Here is a 25489-nt window from a genome sequence, read left to right as displayed (position 1 = left end):
TTTTCTTTTTCGTCCCTTTTTTTATTACACTCTCTCTCTCTCTCATTCACTCAATATCACACAATCTCTGTGTCGAAGTTTTGTAATTGGTTGGTGAGAAAAATGTTCACTTGAACGACCCGAACATAACATATCTTTACTGATTTCATTGAACCAAATATGATGAAAAAAGAATTGACTTTTATGAGATTTGAAACATGGGAGCTAAATTAAACAATGTAAATTATGTCTGTTGGAATTTTTTAAGTGGGTCTTACCAATTAGTGCATTATGGAAATATGTAAAACGAGATGTAAATATATCGATGCAAAAGTGAATGAAATATAATATTTATATATACATGATAAACATAAACTATAAAGAAATTAATTCTCAGGATTATCCATTAAGTCAAGCTAAAATTACTTTTATTTCCATGCAAGTAGTTTCAGTTTGATATCGTCTCTAAACGAAACGTAAGAATTACTTACTTTGTATTTTCACCTGACATACCAAGTAATTTTTCAGAGGGATAATGAGAGTGGATTTTAGTTGTCTTCCATGTACTTTAGTTTTCATACGATTGTTCAGAACTTCACCTATTGTTTAGCTTTTGTTTCGCACTAAAACATATGCTTGTTAGAATCGAAATTCTATGTTAGTCGTATCTATTTCGAGAAGTCATAGGCGCAAATGGCAAGAAACGACCTGCGTTTCATATAAAATAAAATTTCTTATAAACTAGGTATTTTTCTGGGCAAAACAATTATCAATTACATCGATTAAAATGCCACATCTTTATTCTTTTAAAGTTCATGGTTATCGATGTTTGTAAATATCGTGTCAGGTCTTCCAGCTGTCATTGTCACAATTACTCTGGCAATTAACAAGACAAACAATTACATCAGAGTTGAACAAGTGTAAGTATGTATGCGTTTTATTTCCTTGTCTCACATGAATACGTACGCACACACACCCACATACATACATACATACATACATGCATACACACAAACATACATACATACATACACACATGCATACATAAAGCAGGAAACATGTACCTTTGGAAACGTTTTCGGTGTATTTATACTGAAAGTTACAGTATTCGGAATATACTAGTCAACAATGTAACTCTTACAGAAGTCACAGCAAGTATGAGACTGTCATGTCGTTTCCTTTTGCATCACTTTAATCCTTCTTTCACTCTTAAACCATTGACTGAACATTCAAAGTCGCTTTCTTATTTGAGTTTCTATTTCTTTGTAGCTGTTGGTTGTCCAGGTCATACTTCTATGCTGCTTTCCTGGCTCCCGTGGCGATCATCCTTACCTTCAACCTTATCATGTTTTCTCTCGTTATCTGCCATCTTATCTCAATGCAACATAACGAGAGATTTGAACACAAATCAAGAAAAATACGTGCTTTTGGTATCGCTGGTTTATTCTTTCTACTTGGGCTGTCGTGGGTCTTAGCATTCTTGGCGTTTGGTGAAGCAGCCAAAGTGTTTCAATTTCTTTTTGTTACTTTTAATACTCTGCAAGGAATGTTTATCTTCCTATTCTACTGCTTATTCAAGGAAGATGCCAGAGATGTCATCTGCTTGTTTGTATGTAAACGAAAATCATGGAAGCCTAGGCAAGTTCGAAAGAATATTAAAAGTAAGTGCAGTTTGGTCTTTCTTATTTCTGCCACTAACAAAACCAATATTGTCATGATTGATATAGACACAAACAACACCATCACTATCAACATCATTACTCTTAGGATAGACATCATCATAATTAACAACCTCAGCTTTGTAGTCATCATCATTATCATCTCCATCTGTATATACAACGAACAAAAAGAATAGATAGCTCGCGTTTCAATAGTGTGGTCAATCACCAATACAAAATACTTTACATAATATTAGGTAAATTCTCGTTGATGCGTTACCGTCCCATTTCTTCAGGTGATATTCATCCGTCGTCTGGTGAAATACAATGAATCTATGAAGATAGAGACATTTATAAACAAACAGAATGGAATAGCAATTTTCAAAGTGGGACAGAGATATTAAAGCCTACGACGAAGCAAAATGCGTGATTCCAAATAATTGTATTCATATACTAAAAGAGGTTTGATCAAAATGGTCATATTAGTTTCAGATGTTGAAATTTACTGGTGAGTCTCCGATGAACAGTTAATGTTTTATAGTACACAAATTAATTATAAACGCTAGTAATTTTTAGTTTAAAAAATGATATTTTATATAGTTCTAGTGGCGTGCTGGCAGAATCGTTAGGGCGCCGGGTAAAATATTAAACTGCATTTCGTGTGCTTTTACGTTCCGAGTTCAAATTCCTCTTCGGTTGACAATAACATTCATCCTTTCGGGCTGAATACTGAGATCCATATAATCAATTCTCTCCCTCCCTGAACTTACTTGAAACCAATATTTTATACAGTTTTCTCATTATGTTTCCAGCTCCAAGTTCTGGTGATGAAACAGAAGATAAAACAACAGAAACGAACTTATAAATAAAAACCAAACAATGCTTCCAACAATCGTCTTTGATCATATTTTTTGTCATAAAGCTACATTTTCTTCCATCACTCTAAATTGACTTCCAAATACGGTAGCTTTATTTGTACTTATCAATACAACGCTATGCAACTAAGAGACTGACTATTGGCCGATGTTGCTTGATTTAAAATTCTAAAGATATTTTCTACTAGCTTCACAATGTAACCTTTAATGTAATGTTCAATTATACTCTTTCCTGAATAAATTATTAAATCTTCTTTGTGACTACAGTCTGTTTTTGTTTTAGTTGAAACACTGTAATGCTGCAATTTAAGTTTAAATAATGCCAGGAGGGAGAGAGCGAGAGAGAAAGAGACAGACTGATTTTATTAGTTACTAAGCACATGCAAGATGCAAATTTCAGCTGTTTAGATTTATAAGCATTTGTTTTATTATTATTATCAGGTCTTTCAACAGTCATTGTGATATTTAATCTGGTAATCAACTGTTCACAACAATGGTATTACATTCGAGAAGTGTATATATTTCTCTTTTCTAACCTCTTACCTCTAGAAACATTTACGCAGACACGTACAAGTGCATGCATACCTTAACATGTACGCTGAAGAACTCTCACATTTAGTATCATAAATATTGAAGAAATTATATAGTTTCAAAAATAAATTATTAGTGAAGATAAGTTGAGAGAAATAGACAAAAGTTTATCATAAATTGATCTCGTTTGCTATCAATTCTAAAGCTTATATTTGCATTAACACAAGACATGGTTTAATGTTCTTCGTGTAAAATGATAAGAGAATAATCTAAGATTAAACCAGATTTATTTAGATTTCAATTCATTAATAATATGCAGAAAGATGGATGAGATGAGAACTCAGAACCCTGGGACTTAGCGAGAATCCTGGGATATGCTCACACATATCCAGCATATCCAGCATAGTGAATCGTTATAAAACGATCATTAATGAGATTAAGAATGATGATAATCCATAAATGGATACCATCTACATATGAATGAAAACATTAAAGTTATATGAAGTTTTTCAAATTAAAATTAACCTTAACCATGAGATTACGAAGGAATCATGATTATAATTAAAAGAAATGTGTTTTCCATTCTATTATTACAAGCTCATTAAGAGACACTATCTTTACATTAGATTTCTATACAGATAATTTAGAGATTGGTCTGCAATAATAAATATGTGGCTGATTTGCCTTGTTATTCATTAAATATCTTTAATTATTGATTTCAGACAATCAACGCAAGATTCGTTTTCTACAGCTTTTTCTCACACTCGTAGCACTATTTTTTCTTATTTTTCTTTTTTTTTTCAATTTCATTTCCGGGTAATAATGTCGACACCCATGTAAACTTTTTGGCTATTGCTTTAAATATCCAATGCCCCTTCAATAACACAAGAGACTATCTCGTATTTCATTTATATACAAACAAAAATCTGACAACGAAAGTTCGTAAAATCCGACTCGGAAACACAAATGACGAATTGCATTTAGTTTTTCTCTATATTCGTGCGTTTTGTATGTTGGATATAAACATGTATGATGTCTAAAAAAAATATCTCAGGATAAAAATATAGACTGTTAAATGTATTCGAGTTCTGTAAATGTTGTTTTGTACAGGATATATCTGGTAGACTAAGCACAATATCAAAAGGTACGATACAAATTGGTGAACTTGCACATGCATGCTTCAGAACATGGCTCTAAATGTATTCGATGAACAAATGAAATACGTTTCTTATATATAACGTATCTCTCAAAAAGGTCTAAAAACAAAATTAAGAAGATGGGTGGGGAACCCAGATGACAACTTCCGGTTTCTTGTTCGTTTCGTTTCCTACAAGTCGGTTTTTCTAATGCTTGTTATGACATTTCAGTTGTGTTTGAATCATATGAAAGCACGAAATAATAGAATGGACGTAGTTACAAAAATATTGGTGATCAGAAATTTATGGAGAAATACAAGTCCTTTAACCAGCTGTGGGTAATAAATGAATTACTGTTTAATTAACTATATAACATTACTAATACCATTTGTATTACGTATGCTCTTATATATATGGGTATATTTCTTGAATATATGTGTTGTAACTGTGTGTGCATATACACGATGAGTATATAGGATTAAATTATTTAGTGAGAACTTCCAGGTATAGTCAAGGTTCGGGTTAAGCACATCAAGGGTATATTCAAGAAGAGTGGTCCCCCGGTGCGCGCACTCGCACACTCGCGTATCCGCACTAGCTAGCCGTGACTAGTCGATCCTACAACGACTATGTAGCGCGAATGCTCAAAACATGTATGCGGGACTTTTTTAAATAAAGTAAAGAATTTTTTTAAACAAAGTAAATAAAATACAAAGTAAATATGTTTTTGTTGAATCTTCCCCATCTTACTCTTAAAACGTTGTTTTACGTTCTTCGAGGGTGTATTTTGGTGTCTCATTTATTTCAGTAATCCCATTGTACGACGCACTCCAACAATCAGAATACATAGTTTTTGTATTCCTCTCGGGGGACTCGCAGCGAAAACACTGTGAGTTGTACTATTTAGTTATTACATTTATTTATTAACTATAAACAAAGAACTCACTCACCGATATTGTTAGTTATCAAGAAACAAGAATGTTGTCCTCGCCATATATATCCCAAAAACCTTCAACCTCGACAGTCAATCAAAACAACAACGAAATAGGGACCTCAGACGAACCACATTGAGATATGGGACTTCAAACGAACAACAATAGTCGTCCCTGGTTTGATAATTTTTTTTAATAAGCGGGAGAAGAGTTTCAGAAGAACGGTCAGGTACAAACACTAAAAACCTATTTTATCCTCTCTATCCCATCTTCCGTTGTATTTGCACATCATAGATTCTTCTATTTCTACGATGTGCCCAAGTCCACCAATTTGGTAGGGGTTACGCAAAAGATAATTACTTGTAATGTACCTCATATACTGATACCATTGAACAACAGTAGATTTTGAAAGACCGACTTTTTAATGGACTCGTTACCAAAAACACGTAGTGTATAATTTATTTGTTTAAAAACATTATTTAGTTTGTGTAAAAAAATGTTTTACTTTGTTTATAAAAAACCCTCATACATGATTTTCGCATGACGCGCACTCGGTTTAGGTAGTCATAGAACCGACTAGTCACGACTCGCCAGCGTGGATGCGCGAGTGTGCGAGTGTGCGAGTGCGCGCACCGGGACCACAACCTCTTGAATAGTACCCACATCAAGTAAGTAATAAGAAGCACCAAGTATCGTTGACTAATTATGCTATGTAATTTACCCGTTAAATTAAAAGAAAAATTTGAAGATGGACCTGCTTCCGTATTCTTTGTAATCGTTTTGGATTCACACACCTGAAAATTCGTGTGGGTGTGGGTGTGTGTGTGTGTGTGTGTGTGTGTATATGTATATATATATATATATATCTATATATATATATATATATATATATATATATATATATATACGTGCATACGTACATACATACATACATACATACATCCATACATACATACATGTGTGTGTGTATATATGGTTTTTGGTAAGCAGTATCGATTTTTTACAATTCTGTAAATAATAATCCTGGAATTTGATGGGAGGGAACTAATGGCTTACATTGACTCTGGTGTTTCACTGGTACTTAATTTGATGACCCTGAAAGGCAAAGTTGACCTAAGCGGAATTTGAGCTCAAATTTCCCCATACTCTCCAATGCACTTTTTTAGCTGCAGGTATGTCTTTATGGTAAGAAGCTTACTTCCCAACCCCATGATTCTTGGTTCAGTCCCACTTTGTGGCACCTTGGGCAAGTGTCTTTTACTAAAACCACAAGCCAACCAAAACCTCATGAGTGAATGTGGTTGACAGAAACTGAAAGAAGCCCATTGAATGTCTGTGTGTGTGCGTGTCTGTTTGTCTGTCTGTCTCTGTTTGTCCCTCACCACTACTTGACAACTAGTGTGTGATGGTGTCTTTATGTCCCTGTAACTTAGCGGTTTAGCAAAAGTGAATGCTAGCATAAGTACTAGACTTTAAGAAATAAGTCCCAGAGTTAATTTGTTAGACAGAAACTCTTCAAGGTAGTGCCCCAGCATGACCATAGTCAAATGACTGAAACAAGTAAAAGATAAAAGATCTTAAATCTCTGCTGTTTAAGTATCTTCTATATCTTACCCTGTTGATTCTATTTTATTTCAGAATATCAGATGACATTGGCATAATGATCATTTCTCCATCAGGCACATCATCAATATTGAATTGTCTTTTTAAGACTAAAGGAACATGCTATACAAACCAGATATAATGTTGTTTCTATGAATCTATGGTGAATTATTGTGGTATATTTCATATAAACCGAGGTGAACAGCTGCATTTCTCTATTTTACTGTCTAGATTGTGTGCAAGATGAATTTTTATATTAAATAAACTTGAATAAAATTGCAAAGGAGTTTGCTGTTCTTCAGCTATTAGTGAAGATCATAGTTGATATAAAAAATATAACTGGGAAATAATTTAAACAGATATAATATCAGAAAAAAAACAAGAAAACTATGTGTATATTGTGGTGAGAGAAGAAAGATGAAGGAAAATTAATTGATGAGAAAGACTTTAAAAGGATTGATTTTAATTGAAGAGATGCTGAAAATGACAGAAAAGTCATATCTGTGTGACATCTGCGGTAAATCATTCTCTCAAAAAGGGAACTTAAACATCCATAAAAGTATTCATACAGGAGAGAAGGCATATCACTGTGACATTTGTGGTAAATCTTTCTCTCAAAAGGTTTATCTGACTATTCACAAACGCATTCATGCTGGAGAGAAGCCATATCGCTGTGCTATCTGTAGGGAGTCATTCTCTCAAAATTATCACTTGACAACTCACAAATACATTGATACAGGGGAAAAACCAAATCACTGTGACATCTGCGTAAATCTTTTTCTCTAAAACAGCACTTAACTAAACACAAACGTAATCATACTTGGGAGAAACCATATAACTGTGGTATTTGTGGTAAATCATTCACTGAAAATGGTGTTTTAACTAGGCACAAACGAATTCATACAGGAGAGAAACCATATCACTGTGATATCTATGGGGATTCATTCGCACAAAATGGTTTTTAACAAGACACAAACGTATTCACAGTGGAGACAAACCATTTCATTGTGATATTTGTGGTAAATAATTCTCTGAAAATGGTGGCTTAACTATACACAAGCGCATTCACACAGGTGAGAAACCAGATCATTGTGATATCTGTGGTAAATCATTCTCCCAAAGGTATAACCATAACTGCTCACAAACGCATTCATACAGGAGAGAAACCATACCATTGTCATATCTGTTGTAAATCCTTCTCTGAAAATGGTGGCTTAACTAAACACCAGCGCATTCATACAGGAGAGAAACGTTACTGTTGCAATGTCTGTGGTAAGTCATTCTCTTAGACTGGCCACTTAACCAGACACAAACGTATCCATACAGGAGAGAAGCCATATCGATGTGACATCTATGGTAAATCATTCTCTCAGGTAGCCAATCTTAATACTCACAAACAGATTCATACAGGTGAGAAGCCATACCGGTGTGATATTTGTGGGGAGTCATTCTCTCAAAATCATCATTTGACAATTCACAAATACATCCATACAGGGGAAGAAACCAAATCACTGTGAAATATGTGGCAAATATTTTCTTCCAAAACAGTACTTAACAAACCAGAAACATAGTCATACAGGAATAAAAACCTAATCCTTGTGATATATGTAGGGTTTCATCGTCTCAGAAAGGTTTTTTTTTAAAAGAAAATGCATATCACTGATATTTGATGTAAACCATTCTTTCAAGATAGAAACTTGCCTAAACGCTAACCTGCAACTGTGGCTGTGTGGTAAGAAGCTTGCTTCCCAACTACATTGTTCTCTGTTCAGTACCACTGTATGGCATCTTGAGCAAGTATCTTCTATTATAGCCTTGGGCCAGCCAAAGCCTTGTGAAGCAATTTGGTAGATGGAAGATGGAAACTGAAAGAAGCCTGTAGTATATATATACATATATATATATATATATATATATATATATATATATATATATATATATATATATATATATATATATATATATATATATATATATATATATATATATATATATATATATACTACAGGTTTCTTTGTTTCTGTCTTCCAAATATATATATATCTCACACACACAGACACACACACACACACACCTTCGTTTTGAGATCACCAATACGTTATTATATCCCCATCAAACCGTTTTTTCCTAACCAGTTATCATACTTGACCACTAAATCCGCAAGTTTTTTTTTCATTCTCTGTCTGTTTATTTTCTCTTATTTCTTTCTATTGATGTCTATATATATATATACATATATATATATATATATATATATATATATATATATATATATTGAATGTATTTTGTGTTAAAATAGGTGCAAGTGTGTTTATGTAGTTAAGAAGTTTACTTTCCAACCATGTGGTTTGGAGTTCAAATCCACTGAATGGCACTTTGTTTTTTTAGCAAGTATGTTCTAAGTAGCCCAATGTTGTTCCAAGTTTTGTCAGTGGACTTTGCAGATGGAAACTGAAAGAAATGTATTATATATGTATGTATATATATATATATATATATATATATATATATATATAATTATATATATATATATATATATTATATATATATATATATATATATATATATATATATATATATATATATATAATTATGAGACTTTACTAATAAATAAACAAATGTTGAAAAAATGGGATTTAACTCACATTATTCAGTTATTAAACATTCATAATTGGAATGAATAATTAAATTGAATATTTAGCATTTATGGAATTTTAATTTAGTGTCGGGTAACTTTTGGCCAACCTGTATATGTATGTGTGTGTGTGTAATATGCTGCTTTTGTTGTAATAAATATTGAAAATAAAAATTCCTTTGTTATTATTAAGTTGATGTTTTGAACATGAATTAGCATGAAACTTTGATGGATGGCTCTAAGTTAGATCATCTTAAGTCTTTTATCATGTTTGTTGAAATATATTACTTTTATTTCATTTAAGTTTTTAAGTTACAAGGAATCTACCAAACATCACTTTGAAATTATTGAGCTGACATTTCAAATATAAATGTGCATGAAATTTTGGAAGATTTAAATTTAGATCACTTTAATCCGTTTGTTATGAACCAGTGAAAGAGAGGAATTCAATTAGAAGACTGAACTTAAAATGTTGGGCCTCACAGAGATGATGGAGACATAGATGCATGGTAATATGCTGTTCTTGAGAAGGCCCCATCCATCACAGAAAAAAAAGGCCTTGTCAATCCTTCCTCCATAACGCATCTCTTATAATCACCTACCCATCCATTCACCTCTAATGTTCTACTACCTCTATTCTCATTGTACCTTGACACTGTGCATTCACCATCATTCCTTCATCTTCTATTTGGAAAGCCCTGTATTCACTTCCTCAGCAAGACACTCATTCCTGCCCCCTCTAACATACTTTCAAACCCTTCCTTACTATTCAGCTGAGGGGTCTTGTCTTACAAGTGCTTGGTGACCTCACTAGTGCTGGTGCCAGGAAAACAAAAAAGACATCCGATACACTTTGTGCAGTGATTGGCATCAGAAAGGGCACCCAGCCGTAGGAACCATGCCGAAGCAGACATTGAAGCTTGGCCTACTCCTCTGGCTTGTCAGTTCCTGTGCAGTTGTCTGACCCATGCCAGCATTGAGAAAGGGACATTAAATGAGGATGATTTCTGGTGAAATCCACTGCCTTTGTATCTCCAAATTGTGAAAATAATGAAGAATTTAATCAAATAACTTTGTGGTTATTGAGCTGGTGTTTGGAACATTAACATGAAATTCTTGATGAAAGTTTTTAATTCAAATCATTTCAACCATTTAGCACTCAGATTACTCTGTCAAATGTAATGCTTATTTATTCCCATTGCTTTAAATTAATCATGCATTATCTTGTGGCTTTGAGATGTTGATGATGTGATTGTCTGTCTTTAGAAACTGAAAGAAGCCCGTCATATATATACAGGTGAGTTAAGTTAGAGATTATGACAACCGTCTAAGGTATATTTATATCCAATGAATCAACTGGTGTATTACCTATATTTGATCATGAGCATTGGTATAATGTTCATAAATGATTGGTAATGACAGGAATAAATGGAATTTTATCAATATTCCAGGAAAACCGGAAATGGAGATATAATTGATGGATAATAATTTATTTACATCACCATTTATTAATTAATCAATCTTTTTGAAATTTACTAATAGATGATAATTAGTGTAAATCAATTGTTATTAAACAATGATATCTCAATTTTCTGTTTTGCGTCCGCGTAACTTAGCTGTTTGGCAGAAAAGACTGATAGAATAAGCACCAGGCTTACAGAGAATCAGTGCATGGGTCGGTGCTCCAGCATGGCCACTATCAAATGACTGAAACAAGTAAAAGAATACCAGACGAACGTTCCGTACCACTAAACCAAGGCTGTTCTTTGAGTATGTACGATGTATTTTATGGCTAAATAGTAATTCTGTTTAAGTTAGCGTAACTGAGATGTTTTGGTAACACTTCTTTCTATATTCTGTGACTGTCACAATAAAGAAACATTTCTCATGGGACCAGCTCACAATTCACACATGCTTACATTTTTATATTTTCCGTGAAAAATTCACGGGTCCAGCTAGCATAAATGTAGCAAGAATGCCATAAATGTTTATGTTAAATTAAGAATTTGCCAGCAAAATCTTATAAAATGACAATGTTCTTCTACAAGAAGTACACGTATACATTTTGTAGGAAGGAATTTCAACCATGTTTCGTGGTCTGCTACAACAACTTCTTCATAGGATCCAGTTAGCTCAAGACATCATCAGGAGGAACCACATCCGGTTTCGGCCCCTACTCTTCTACCGTTTTGATGTGACGGGGCCCCACCCTTTCGGAGGTGTCTTCAGCTCAGGTGTTGAGTGCATGTCTTCTTTCTCCTGTTCCCTAGCCTCTACAATGCAGCATCAACGAGTGTCAGTGGCTGACTGACTGTCTTGTCAAATTTCCCTTTAAATACCTGTTGCTAGGCTCCATCAGACAGCCCCAGCAAGTTGTCACGTGACACTTTCTAAACTTGTTATGTAGGCGGACTTTCGGAATAAATTCAAAACAATAAAAAAAAGTTGATGGGTTATATGCAGAATTCCGCCCATATCCTAATCCACAATTAATTTTACAAAATATTATGTATTGTAAACATTACCTATTAGTAATTACCTATTATATAAACCAGTGTTTACAGCGAAATATCTTTAATTACACCAAATGCCCTTCCAACATCACTACGGTCCAACCCAAAGAAAAATCTGACGGAAACATAAAATGCTCGATGAATATGTGTGCGTGTTTAAAAGAAACATTTGTATGAAATATATAAAAACACACTGTTAAATGTAGTGGAAATGTTGATCCGAAATGTTTAAGTTTTACTTGAAATAAGAAAATGGAATTTTGAATCTTTCCAATAATTACTAACTATTGTACTGTTTCGGAAGGGACAATAGAAATTGGTGTTTTCGGATGTGGTTTAATGCTGATCACGAATGAAGTATTAATTTGGCCACAGATGTTTTCGATTAAAAAAAAAATAAATAAAGTATCAATCTTACCTTGAAAGTATGTGGAATCTGTAGGAGACAACTATCGGACACTTGGTACGTTTCGTTTCTGACGCATCAATTTGTTTTTTTATAAACATTCTTCGTACGCTTAATTTAGAGTAAGACAAAGACTTGGAGATAAGGAACAGAAAATAGAAATTAATTGAGAATTGCAACACCTTTTATCCAGTTGTGGGTAATTAATTACTGGTTTGATTAATTAATTTGATTGTATAAAATAATTATTGTAAATAATTTATTGTATTTCGCGAAGTATATTAATGAATGAAATACATTTTGATTTATTGTATATCATTTAGCCGTGCACGATAATTACAATGCAGGCTACCGATTGCCTTCTTAGTTGTGCTATTCGTTGCTAGGAACTGTGTACGTTAGCTGCTGTTTCTGAATTAAGATGTCACTAGAAGGTGCTATAGAAGTAGATTCCTGTGGATGCAACATGGTGAGGGAGATATACGATAAAAGGTTTATGCATTTGTGGGATATAACTGTGATCAATTTCAGTCGAGTTATTCTCATTTTTTTTTAACTCATGCAAAAATAAATAAATAAAAGATATCAACCAAAGATCAATATTGTTCAGTTTCTGACCTGCAACTACTGTCTAAACTTTTCTCCGGCGACGAGAGTCTACTAGGTAAAAATTAATAGTGATATGATCAAACTTTTGTAAATTTTCAGGTTTACACCCGCACGATTTTCACTAGGGTGTTAGGGTTAGGGTTTTAGGGTTAGAGTTTTAGGGTCAGGGTTAGGGTGAGGGACGGAATTTCCTAACCGTAACCGTAACCCTAAACCCTAACCATAACCCTAAAACTAACTCTATAACCCTAACCCTAACACCCTAGTGAAAATCGTGCGGGTGTTAATCTGAAAGTTTACTCAAACTTTTAACTCAGTTCAAAGGCTGTGGGGACATATTTAACTTGTAAAAATGCAATTTTCGTTGTGGTCTGCCATGGAAAAAAATTCTCGCTTTAGGCAAAAGATGTAAAAAAGATCAACATCAGTTCAGATCACTCACTATCGACTGGTAGATGCAATTCAAACTTCTTAGGCTCTTTTCAGTATCAGATACTAAGCAGGGCAACTCTAAACTTACCGCGTGTTTTAGTTTCTTCATAAGAGATCAATAAACAATAATTTACTCACAGCACACACTCACATCCATGTCATAATCATCATCATCCGTTTTTGCATGGGTCAGGTGGAGATTTTCCATAGTTGAATGCTCTTGCATTTACCAACAATCTCCTCTTTCCAAACAAAGTAATATTTCCACATAGACAGAAGGTTTTTTTTGTAGAATGTCGGAAGAGGATGACTCTGCTTGTATGACACTGGCACACGTTAAACTATCAGTCGATAATGTCAAAACAAAGCAGCACACACACACACACACACACACACACACACACACACACACACACACACACACGCACACACACATAGCCAGATCCTATCAAACCGTCCAACCCATGCCAGCATGGAAAGCGGACATTAAATGATGATGTGCGTATATACATTTATATTTATTTATTTGGTAGGCCAAAACTGAAAGAAGCCTGTTGTATATCATACACACACGCACACACACACACACCCACACCCACACACACATATATATATATATATATATATATATATATATATATATATATATATATATATATATATATCATCATCATCACCATTTGACGTCCGCTTTCCATGCCAGCTTGGGTTGGACGATTTGACTTAGGACTGGTGAACCAGATGGCTACACCAGGCTCCAATCTGATTTGGCAGAGTTTGTACAGCTGGATGCCCTTCCTAACGCCAACCAGTCCATATATATATATATATATATATATATATATATATATATATATATATATATTTACACACACATGACAATGACAAGTTTCTTTCAATTTTGGTTTGCCAAATCCACTCTCATTCAGAGATGCTGAAAGTGATAGAAAAATCACCATATGTCTGTGACATTTGTAATAAGTCTTTCTCTCGAAAAGGGAACTAAATTATTCATAAGCGTATTCATACAGGAGAGAAACCATATCACTGTGACATTTGTGGTGTATCATTCTCTCAAAATCATCATTTAAAAAGTCATAAATCCATTCATACAGGAGAGAAGCCATATCATTGCAATATTTGTGGTAAATCATTCTCTCAAAGTAGTGAATTAACTAAACACAAACATATTCATACAGGAGACAATCCATATCATTGTGACATTTGTGGTAAATCATTTGCCCGGAGTGATATATTGATCACACACAAACAAATCCACACAGGAGAGAAGCCATATCGCTGTGATATTTGTGATAAATTATTCTCCCAAAATGCTAATCTCAATACTCACAAACGAATTCATACTGGAGAGAAGCCATACCAGTGTAATATTTGTGGGGAGTCATTCTCTCAAAATTATCACTTGACAACTCACATTTACATTGATACATGGGAAGAACCAAATCACTGTGACATTTGTGGCAAATCTTTTTCTCTAAAGCATCATTTAACTAAACACAAACGCATTCACACCGGTGAGAAGCCTTACCATTGCAATGTCTGCAGTAAATCATTCTCTCAGAGTTGTAACTTAACTACTCACAAGCGCATTCACACAGGAGAGAGACCATACCATTGTGATATCTGTGGTAAATCATTCTCTGAAAATGGTCATTTAACTAAACACCAGCTCATCCATACAGGAGAGAAATCATATTATTGTGACATCTGTGGTAAATCATTTTCTGAAACTGGACACTTAACTAAACTTAAGTATGTCCATACAGGAGAGAAGCCATATCACTGTGATGTCTGTCATAAATCGTTTTCTCAAAGTGGTGATTTAACTACTCACAAACGTATTCATACTGGAGAGAAACCATACCGGTGTGATATTTGTGGTAAATCATTCTCTCGAAATGATAACTTAACTCAGCATAAACATATACATGCAAAAGTGAAACCATATCATTGCAATATCTGTGGCAAATCATACTCTCAAAAACATTACTTAACTAAGCATATATGTATGCATATAAAACAGTAATTGTCTTAATCCTTTAGCATTTAATCTGGCCATATCCAGCCCAAATATTCTACCTCTTGTATGTTAAAACTGATCAGCTCCAACCTCTCATACCTACCCTACAATGTAATTCTAAAAATATTCAAACACACCATAGAAATCTTGAAGCTAAAAGATAGTGCATGATCAATTCAAAGCAATGTGAATAAATAAGCATTACATTTGACAGAGAATGCCGAATGCCAAATGGCTAAGTTAGTCTACATGCTAAATTTCATGATTATTTCGTGTCTCCTTTTTTCAAGAACAGCTTCAAGTATTGATGAACAGTTAGTGATGTTGGTGAGCATAAAACATATTAAATGTTGCGGTTGAGAAAATGTTAGGCGACATGGAGGACTGGAAGCCGTCTGAATGTTGGGGAAAAAGTTAACTGCATCATGATGATTGATGCTGGGTATCAAAATGCCAATATCATGACAGCTGATCAGTGCTCTGTGAGCACTGTAAAGGCTGTAAGACATGACATGAACAGACAGGTGCAACAGAGACTATGAAGCCGTGGCCAGCTGGAAGGGACAGAGTTGTTCTGACTCTTTCCACTTACCAGAAGTCATCCCCACATCTTTGAACAACGCCTCAGGTTCAATACAGATAGCTATGGGAAGCTGATGGAGACTGTCATCAAACCTAGTTGGAGAGGGTTGTTTCTGGAAGATTGTTTGGCCTCAGAATTCAGCTCCTTGCTATACATCCAAAAAAGATTCAAAAGTAATGGTTAGAGAAATTTTACTTTACTACCCCCAGTTTCAGGCCTTCTAATTCCCCTGAATCCTATGGACTACTGTGTGCGGGGTGCAGTTGAAAAAGACACCAACTGCACTGCCTGCAACACCAAGGCCGAGCTGGTGGGGTTTGAAGATCTTCCCAGAGACACAATGAGGAATGCATGTGCCAAATTCTGGAGACATCGTGACACTATGTTGGAAGCTAAGGGCAGCTACTTTGTGTAAACTGTTAATCACTCAGTCATAATTGCTTTATTTTTGGAAGGAACATTGTTTTTTTTTTCCCCTTTTATGCAAACTGTCAAATTTTACTTGAACCTTACATATATTAAATATAATTTAATAACTGTGCTGCTGTATTTCTGTTGAGCAAAGTGTTTCCATTTACTTTTCTTTCACTTTCACGTATTTGTGTACATCGTTAATATATATATGCATGAGGATGTATGTATTCATATATAAATTTATATGTACATGTATGCATTCATATATATCTGTGTGTGTGTGTATATATACAGCTTGAGTAATAATTACTGGCAAACTAATGGACAGACCTGGACTGTAGTAGGTGTTTTTACATGCCACTAGTATGGGAGCCAGTCAGACAGCACTGCCATCAACCATGCATGAATGCTGCTTTTTTATGTGCCCGTCAGGTGGCACTGACACCGGCTACACTTGAATGGTGCTTCTATGTTCCCCCAGCACGGGTATCAGTCAAGCAGCACTGGCATCAACCATGCTTAAATGATGCTTTTTATGTCCTCTGGCACTGGAATTGGTTCAACAGGTTTTCACAAATGGAAACACCTAGCATCATAGCATCATAATTTTGAAATATTTGTAGAACCTTCAAAAACTTGTTTATGTTTCTTGATTTATTATTAGTGTTGCTTAACATGCTTTGCTAAAATTGCTGTTTTTTACAGATATCATCAGAAACAGTTAATTAAAATTCATTAAAATGACAGATCTATTGGACTTTCAAACAGGTCAAAATGTTGGTGCTCGTATGGCAGGCACTAGTGTAATGAAAACAGCCGAAATGTTTTGTGTATCAAGAAGTACTGTCTCAAAAGTAATGATAGCCTTTGCGAAAGAGGGTACGACCTCCTCATTGAAACAAAACTACAGAAAAACCCCAAAACTTTCAGATAGGGCCATCAGAATCTTATGCAAATTGTTAGAAAGGATCACAAAAGTACAGCTCCCAAAATTACTGCAGAGCTTAATGACCACCTCGAGAACCCAGTTTCCACAAAAACTGTTTGCCGGGAGCTGCACAAAGCCGGATTTTACGAGAGCGCTGTAATCAGGAAACCACTACTTTCAAAAACAAACGTTGTAAAGTGTTTAGAGTGGAGTAAAAACCTACAGAATTCGTCCCTAGAGCAGTGGAAGAATGTTATTTTCTCAGATGAGTCATCCTTTACCTTATTTCTGACCACTGGCCGAGTATATGTGTGGAGATAGCCAAAAGACGCATTTGACCCAGACTGCCTTCTTCCAACTGTTAAACATGGAGGAGGATCTGTGATGATCGGGGGTGGGGGATGGCTATATCTTGGAAATCCACTGGCCCAATGGTTTCCTTTCATGAATGCAAATATAAGCTTTAGAATGTGCAAACTCGAACAATTCATGATAAACGTTGGTATAAAACACAAATTGTAATCACAAACCAGATTAAATCATTTATTCAGAAAAGATTACAGTGAAGAAAACATTAAATGCTACATTGTAAAGTTAATGGAAAATATCCTTAGAATTTTAAATGAAGCAAGATCAGCCAATCGAAAGGTGCTGAACATTGTTTAAATTAGGTTATTGCAGATTATAGGATCCTTTAGTTGCATAGCATTGTGTTGATAAGTACAAATAAAGCTGCCTTTAAATGAAATAAATTTAATATAATAGAAGAAAATTTAGCTTTATGACAAAAAATATGATCAAAGAGGATTGTTGGAAGCATTTTTTGGTTTTTATTTATAAGTTCGTTTCTGTTGTTTTACCTTCTGTTTCATCACCAGAACTTGAACCTGGAAACATAATGAGAAAATTGTATAAAATATTGGCTTCAAGTAAGTTCAGGGAGGGGGATAGTTTATTATATTGACCCCAGTATTCAACTAGTACTTCTTTTACAAGACCTGAAAGGCAAAGTTGACCTCTGTGGAATTTGAACTCAGAACAAAAGGATGGACAAAATGCTAAACATTTTGATAGGCATTCTAACAATTTGCCAGGTAGACACTTTGCTCAGTGCCCTGCTGATCCTGCCAGCTCGCTACAGGACATCGATGTTTTGAAACTGACCTATTTTCCATTACATTTCAAACAGATTCAGCACTGAGTTGCTGAAGCAGAAATATCATTATAGCCAATATTCTGCTCAATACCATAGGCTTGCTTGTCAGTTGCTTGACCTCGACCATATGAGCATATCCCGTAGTGGTTGACAATTATATGAAGAATACACATGTTCTGCTAGGTGACTTGGCGCCACATTTCAAGACAGCTGTATCTGTTTTTTCATAAAACATTAACTGTCCATCAAAGACTCACCAGTAAATTTCAACATCTGAAAAGAATATGACCATTTTGACCAAACCTCTTTTAGTATATGGATACATTTATTTCGTTGCCTTTGGAATCCTGCATTTTGATTGGTCGCAGGCTTTAATATCTCAGTCCCACTTTGAAAATTGCTATTCCATTCTGTTTGTTTATAAATGTCTCTATCTTCATAGATTCATTGTATTTCGCCAGACGACGGATGAATATCGCCTGAAGAAATGGGACGGTAACGCATCACCGAGAATTTACCTAATATTATGTAAAGTATTTTGTATTGGTGATTGACCACACTATTGAAACGCGAGCTATCTATTCTTTTTGTTCGTTGTATATACAGATGGAGATGATAATGATGATGACTACAAAGCTGAGGTTGTTAATTATGATGATGTCTATCCTAAGAGTAGTGATGTTGATAGTGATGGTGTTGTTTGTGTCTATATCCATCATGACAATATTGGTTTTGTTAGTGGCAGAAATAAGAAAGACCAAACTGCATTTACTTTTAATATTCTTTCGAACTTGCCTAGGTTTCCATGTTTTTCGTTTACATACAAACAAGCAGATGACATCTCTGGCATCTTCCTTGAATAAGCAGTAGAATAGGAAGATAAACATTCCTTGCAGAGTATTAAAAGTAACAAAAAGAAATTGAAACACTTTGGCTGCTTCACCAAACGCCAAGAATGCTAAGACCCACGACAGCCCAAGTAGAAAGAATAAACCAGCGATACCAAAAACACGTATTTTTCTTGTTTTGTGTTCAAATCTCTCGTTATGTTGCATTGAGATAAGATGGCAGATAACGAGAGAAAACATGATAAGGTTGAAGGTAAGGATGATCGCCACGGGAGCCAGGAAAGCAGCATAGAAGTATGGCCTGGACAACCAACAGCTACAAAGAAATAGAAACTCAAATAAGAAAGCGACTTTGAAAGTTCAGTCAATGGTTTAAGAGTGAAAGAAGGATTAAAGTGAAGAGATTTTGATGCAAAAGGAAACGACATGACATCCTCATTGTTGACTAGTATATTCCGAATACTGTAACTTTCAGTATAAATACACCGAAAACGTTTCCAAAGGTACACGTTTCCTGCTTTATGTATGCATGTATGTATGTATGCATGTATGTATGTATGTATGTATGTATGTATGTATGTCGGTGTGTGTGCGTACGTATTCATGTGAGACAAGGAAATAAAACACATACTTACACTTGTTCAACTCTGATGTAATTGTTTGTCTTGTTAATAGCCAGAGTAATTGTGACAATGACAGCTGGAAGACCTGAAAACGATATTTACAGAAATCAATGAACATATGTAGTTATTCATGAAAACGTAAAGTCATAAAGATGTTACGTTTTAATCGATTTAATTGATAATTGTTTTGCCCAGAAAAATACCTAGTTTATAAGAAATCAGTATTTTCTTTTATATGAAACGCAGGTCGTTTCTTGCCATTTGCGCCTATGACTTCTCGAAATAGATACGACTAACATAGAATTTCGATTCTAACAAGCATATGTTTTAGTGCGAAACAAAAGCTAAACCATAGGTGAAGTTCTGAACAATCGTATGAAAACTAAAGTACCTGGAAGACAACTAAAATCCACTCTCATTATCCCTCTGGAAAATTACTTGGTATGTCAGGTGAAAATACAAAGTAAGTAATTCTTACGTTTCGTTTAGAGACGATATCAAACTGAAATTACTTGCATGGAAATAAAAGTAATTTTAGCTTGACTTAATGGATAATCCTGGGAATTAATTTCTTTATAGTTTATGTTTATCATGTATATATAAATATTATATTTCATTCACTTTTGCATCGATATATTTACATCACGTTTCACATATTTCCATAATGCACTAATTGGTAAGACCCACTTAAAAAATTCCAACAGGCATAATTTACATTGTTTAATTTAGCTCCCATGTTTCAAATCTCATAAAAGTCAATTCTTTTTTCATCATATTTGGTTCAATGAAATCAGTAAAGATATGTTATGTTCGGGTCGTTCAAGTGAACATTTTTCTCACCAACCAATTACAAAACTTCGACACAGAGATTGTGTGATATTGAGTGAATGAGAGAGAGAGAGTGAAATAAAAAAAGGGACGAAAAAGAAAAGAAGAGTATGTGTGAGGGAGCCAAAATTAATGACACAAAGACAGAAAACCGTTATACATACCCCATGCAACAATTGAACTCCTCTTCATGAAAGGTGCCTGATGTGTTTTGAATACAACAACCACGCCTAGATAAATATGAAGTGCTTCTACAGTCATCCACATGAGAGATGTCAGAAGGAAGTAGTGTAACAGAGCAGCCACTGCCTACAGAAACAGTAACAACAACAACAATAATATTTGACACTGACGCATGGTCTTGAATAAATATTATATTGCAAGGGTGGGATATAGATGTCGGGTCTTGCTTGATATTTTATATTATTGAATTCTGAAGGATACACAACAGAAGTTGCTGGAAAACATAGATGGGATTGGCTGACGAAAGGAACCCTGAAAAAAGAGACCGAGAGTACTATACTGGCAGCGCAAGACCAAACTTTGGCCGTGAAATGGAGAGTCAAACTTAGGAATGAGCAAGTGTCTCCGCTGTGTCGCATCTGCAATAGAGTGGATGAAACCATTGCCAATTTCACGAACGAATACTTTAAACTTGCCCCAAACCATTACAAGTTGTGGCGACGCGATCAAGTAACGAAAGTGCTACATTGGAAACTGTGCGAAACGTGGGCGCTAGAGAGAAGCAAAACGTGGTATGAGCAGAGAGTGGCAAAGTCGGAGACTTCTAAGTTCTTCTGGGATTTCCCAATTCAAACAGATCAGGTACTTGAGCATAACAGAACTTACCTTACAAACAGCCGCTATTTTTGCACTATATCCTTGCAACCCAACAAGAAAGATAAGGTAGGTGGCAGCTACAGAAATGCACAAATTTATTAAAATCTTTGAAGCCATTAATTTCCACAGATTTCTGAAGTAATGTAAAAAGAAATAATAATATTTCATTTAATGCATAATAACTACAATTTTGTGTACAGGCGATGGTTACTTGGCATGTAAATGATATATTACGTTTGTATATAGAATGTCTACAGGTGTGGTGTACAGTATTTTAGTCAACACTACTCAATGTACAAAAATAATCATCACGTTACGTAGAATATCTCCCGAGGATATAAAAGAAAGAATCAGCCTGACTACTTTGAATTCTGTGTTGAGATTTCATCAGTGACAGAGCATCTTTTTAGCTCTCCTCGGAGATACAGTTTAAAATTTAGTTACTACCAAACGTTTAAGGAAATCTGTTTCACCAGGTTGCATAATAAACCTATTCTCGGAAACTAGTTCCATTAATAAATTATGGGCATTAACAGTGTTTTGTAAATACATACATGCACGCACATACACATACACACACGCACCATGAGTATGTATGTAGGCATGTATATATACATGTATGTATGTATATTTGTATGTATGCATGCATGCATGCCTGTATGTCTGTCTGTCTGTATGTATGTATGTGTGTATGCATGCATGCATGTATGTATGGAAGTATGTATGGAAGATAGATTCTGACTACTATTGGCCCAACCCATGTCTGTCTTAATAGTTCCGTCTAGAGTAGCCATTTAAGCCAGGTTTGGGGGCAGCGTGTCTCACACAAGTAGGGAGTTGTTTCTTACCGAGATGCATCCAGGTGACAGTAGTTTGTCTGGCGTTTCTCGGATTATTTTCAGTAGATACTTTATGAATGTGATGGACTCGATTAAAACCCGTTCTAACATGGAAGTATCCAAAGAGCATTTGAGGCACAAAATGTAACTATTATATTGGTCTATATTGTTCTGAATTAACACGCCATTAACGAGAATTAGCATGCAGATGGATGTCACTTCTCTGTAGCTGTACAGATTATAAAAGGAAATAGAAATTGAAATAATTACTTTGAATAAACATGAATTATTACTGTCAGAATGAGACAGACAAATGATATTCCACAGCCAATGTTAGAAAGAATAGATAAGAGTTGACTATTCTTTACATCTCCTTCATTCTGGTAGGCATCCTGCAATAGAAACAAACAACAACGTATTAATCCCTCCTCTTCTTATATAAGTCAATACGTATATAAATTATGTGTGTATATAATGTTGATATGGAAGGTGAGGACTACAGTAAGCTGCATTAGAAACAATATATTAGCGGGGTCATCTTCTATTGTACGTCAAATGGTAATTTTAATGTGAAGTTTTATTGTCTTTATAATGTCTAAATGAGATGTCTTGAGATGAAATTCACTGAAGATATGTATTTGTATATAATATATAAATACATAGACCTAACTCCAGATTACAGGCAATTACCAACCTTTTGTAGAGCAAAACTTGTAAGATGGTTACAGGAACAAAATACTTTCTCTCCAGATACGTAGGTGGATGTATTACAGCCTTTTGTTGACATGAAAAAAACCTTCTTCGGTAAAAAATTTATTATCATAAATATATAGGGATTGACAGTAACCTGCTTCTCCAACATACTGAGAATTCAGAAATAGCAGTCAAAGAACTACTGATTTCAAAACTACAAATTATTTTTACTCCAGATTGATAGCGATATTTTTGATAGCGATATTTTTGATTATAAATGTTTTACCGAAGAAGGTTTTTTTCATACTGAGCTACCCGGCAGAATTGTTAATTATTAATTTTATTACTAATTGATGATTCCCTGCCCTGCATATCTATATTTTAATAATAACTCCAAGGTGGATGGTTATACCGCAGGAATTCGTACGAGTCTCTTTCCTAAACGGGACTATTTCTGATACACACTGAATTGAAATTCATTAGGGCAAGAGATTTTGAACTTACTGGCCGATAAATTTCTTAACGTCTTCTTCACGTGGTATTGATGTTCACATGGTCAAAATTAACGTGAGTTATTTAGACATTAACAAATTTATTAGAATATTTAGCTGAAGATCAGAATAGAGTATTATGTACTCTTAACTGTGAAACAATTGTACTAAATTAACTAAAGGCAAGTGTTTTTTACTCTTCTCTATTGTTTTTTGTTCTGTGTGTATCAAAAATATCGCTATCAATCTGGAGTAATAATTTGTAGTTTTGAAATCAGTAGTTCTTTGACTGCTATTTCTGAATTCTCAGTATGTTGGAGAAGCAGGTTACTGTCAATCCCTATATATTTATGATTATATATATATATATATATATATATATATATATATATATATATATATATATGAAAGAATACAAAAAATGGGACAAGGACGCAACAGGCGGCAAAAAAACATCCAGACAGATGATACAAAAAGGAACAAGAAAAAACAAGGACGAGTCATTCGGAGTTTTCTTTCGTCAGTCGAGATCCAGATTATCTTTGCAGTTTCGGATGGTTATACTCGAGACTGCTCCAATCTGGCCAGCCCCAAGGACGGAAAACCGGAGAAATGCTGCGTTCTTGTCCCATTTTTTGCATTCTCTTTAATACTTTAATATACATATAGTGGCGTCCGTACACTTTGGTCTCTTATATGTAAGTACATATATATATATATATATATATATATATATATATATATATATATATATATATATAAATTTTGTACGACTCTCTTATTCTTTCATTCTTTCATTCTTTCTTTCGCTCCCCTTCACTCACATTTACTGGGCTAACCTTCATTCTCATCTTCCTTCCTCTTTCACTTCACTCTGTCCCTTTTCTTTTTTCTCGTCTCTCCCTAATTCTTCTATTCCTCTGCCTTTGCCTCTCTCCTCTGCCTTTGACTCTCTCCTCTTGTTCCTCGTGACCGGTGTTCGGCGAAGCCTGAGCTTTCTTTCTTGGTTCAACTACCATCCGTGCAACATCTATATTCCTTCCCAAGCCTGTCATCTCTTGTGTTGGACATTTGATTGAAAGTATGAAATTGTATACCGTGAGTCACAAGTACATCATTTTTATTAATCGTAATACTTAATACATAGAGTAAAGCGCAGTGGAAATGTTTGGAGCAAAACCACACAAAATTTGGATAAAAGTAGTAAATGTTGTTATTCACCCACAATATTTGACTTTGAATGATCCAGTCGAATTTGAAAACTCATGCTCCACCTGCAATAGTTGGATATGTATATATATAAACATATCTATGTGTGTGTGTGTGTGTGTGTCTGTGTGTGAGTATGTATGCATTTCAGTTGTCACTAATAGTGTCTTAGAGTGCAGGGTAACATCTACATTGTTAGAAACAAAAGCGAAAGAGTCTTATAACCGCCAAAAGTACATGTGTATGCACTGACAGGGGAGATAACCGCTGGCGGTTATGATGATTATTTCCCCTGTCAGTGCATAGAAATGTGCGTTTTGCGGCTATAAGCGTTGTTGGCTCTTGTTTCAGTCACGTGGTTGCTACTCTACACCCTCAGTCACTACTAGTGACAATTGAAATTTTCATTTCCGGTTTGATATTGCTAATAGGAATCGCAGAATTGTACATGTATGATATACATATTTATATATGACGATACATCTCTACAATATGCACACCTTTTACATTGTCCTAGTACGCTATTGGACATCCACATGATGTGATCTGAGATTCCAAGAATTGAAATTATTATAAAAATGTGGGACAAAACGAATAATTTCTGATTTCTTGTTATTTTCTCCTAACCTGTTTTCATGTGTTACATTCAAAATATTGCAATATAATTACTGCTTACATAAAGGCAATA

The 25489-nt window shown here is 34.7% G+C and overlaps 3 protein-coding genes across 19 annotated transcripts in view; 2 read left to right on the top strand and 1 right to left on the bottom strand.

The window, feature by feature from the left end:
• The window catches only part of LOC106880946 (uncharacterized), a 73077-nt gene extending 70311 nt beyond the window's left edge, over positions 1-2766 (top strand). For 6 of the 9 annotated variants that reach the window (XM_089345348.1, XM_089345347.1, XM_089345345.1 and 3 more), the window contains 3 exons: positions 827-899; positions 1249-1640; positions 2450-2766. In XM_089345348.1, coding sequence (XP_089201474.1) covers positions 827-899; positions 1249-1640; positions 2450-2502 — 518 coding nt within the window. In that variant the 3' untranslated portion in view covers positions 2503-2766. Of the gene's footprint in view, positions 1-826; positions 900-1248; positions 1641-2449 lie in introns of those variants that run through there. The other 3 variants (XR_016238967.1, XR_016238966.1, XM_089345349.1) reach the window with 2 other exon arrangements.
• The window catches only part of LOC149130311 (adhesion G protein-coupled receptor G6-like), a 564593-nt gene that overhangs the window by 106677 nt on the left and 432427 nt on the right, over positions 1-25489 (top strand). The window lies entirely within an intron of this gene.
• LOC106873117 (uncharacterized) overlaps positions 17794-25489 on the bottom strand; it is a 72082-nt gene continuing 64386 nt past the window's right edge. For 6 of the 9 annotated variants that reach the window (XM_089345333.1, XM_089345334.1, XM_089345337.1 and 3 more), the window contains 5 exons: positions 22679-22800; positions 21579-21702; positions 20894-21038; positions 19914-19986; positions 17794-19594 (listed from right to left, as the gene is read on the bottom strand). In XM_089345333.1, coding sequence (XP_089201459.1) covers positions 19009-19594; positions 19914-19986; positions 20894-21038; positions 21579-21702; positions 22679-22800 — 1050 coding nt within the window. In that variant the 3' untranslated portion in view covers positions 17794-19008. The remainder of the gene's footprint in view (positions 19595-19913; positions 19987-20893; positions 21039-21578; positions 21703-22678; positions 22801-25489) is intronic. The other 3 variants (XM_089345336.1, XM_089345339.1, XM_089345342.1) reach the window with 3 other exon arrangements.

This window comes from Octopus bimaculoides, chromosome 29, assembly GCF_046866305.1.
Source record: "Octopus bimaculoides isolate indiv1 chromosome 29, ASM4686630v1, whole genome shotgun sequence".
Taxonomy (NCBI): Eukaryota; Metazoa; Mollusca; class Cephalopoda; order Octopoda; family Octopodidae; genus Octopus; species Octopus bimaculoides.
Note: the sequence above shows the minus strand (reverse complement) of the source record. Positions and strands in the feature narration are given on the sequence as shown.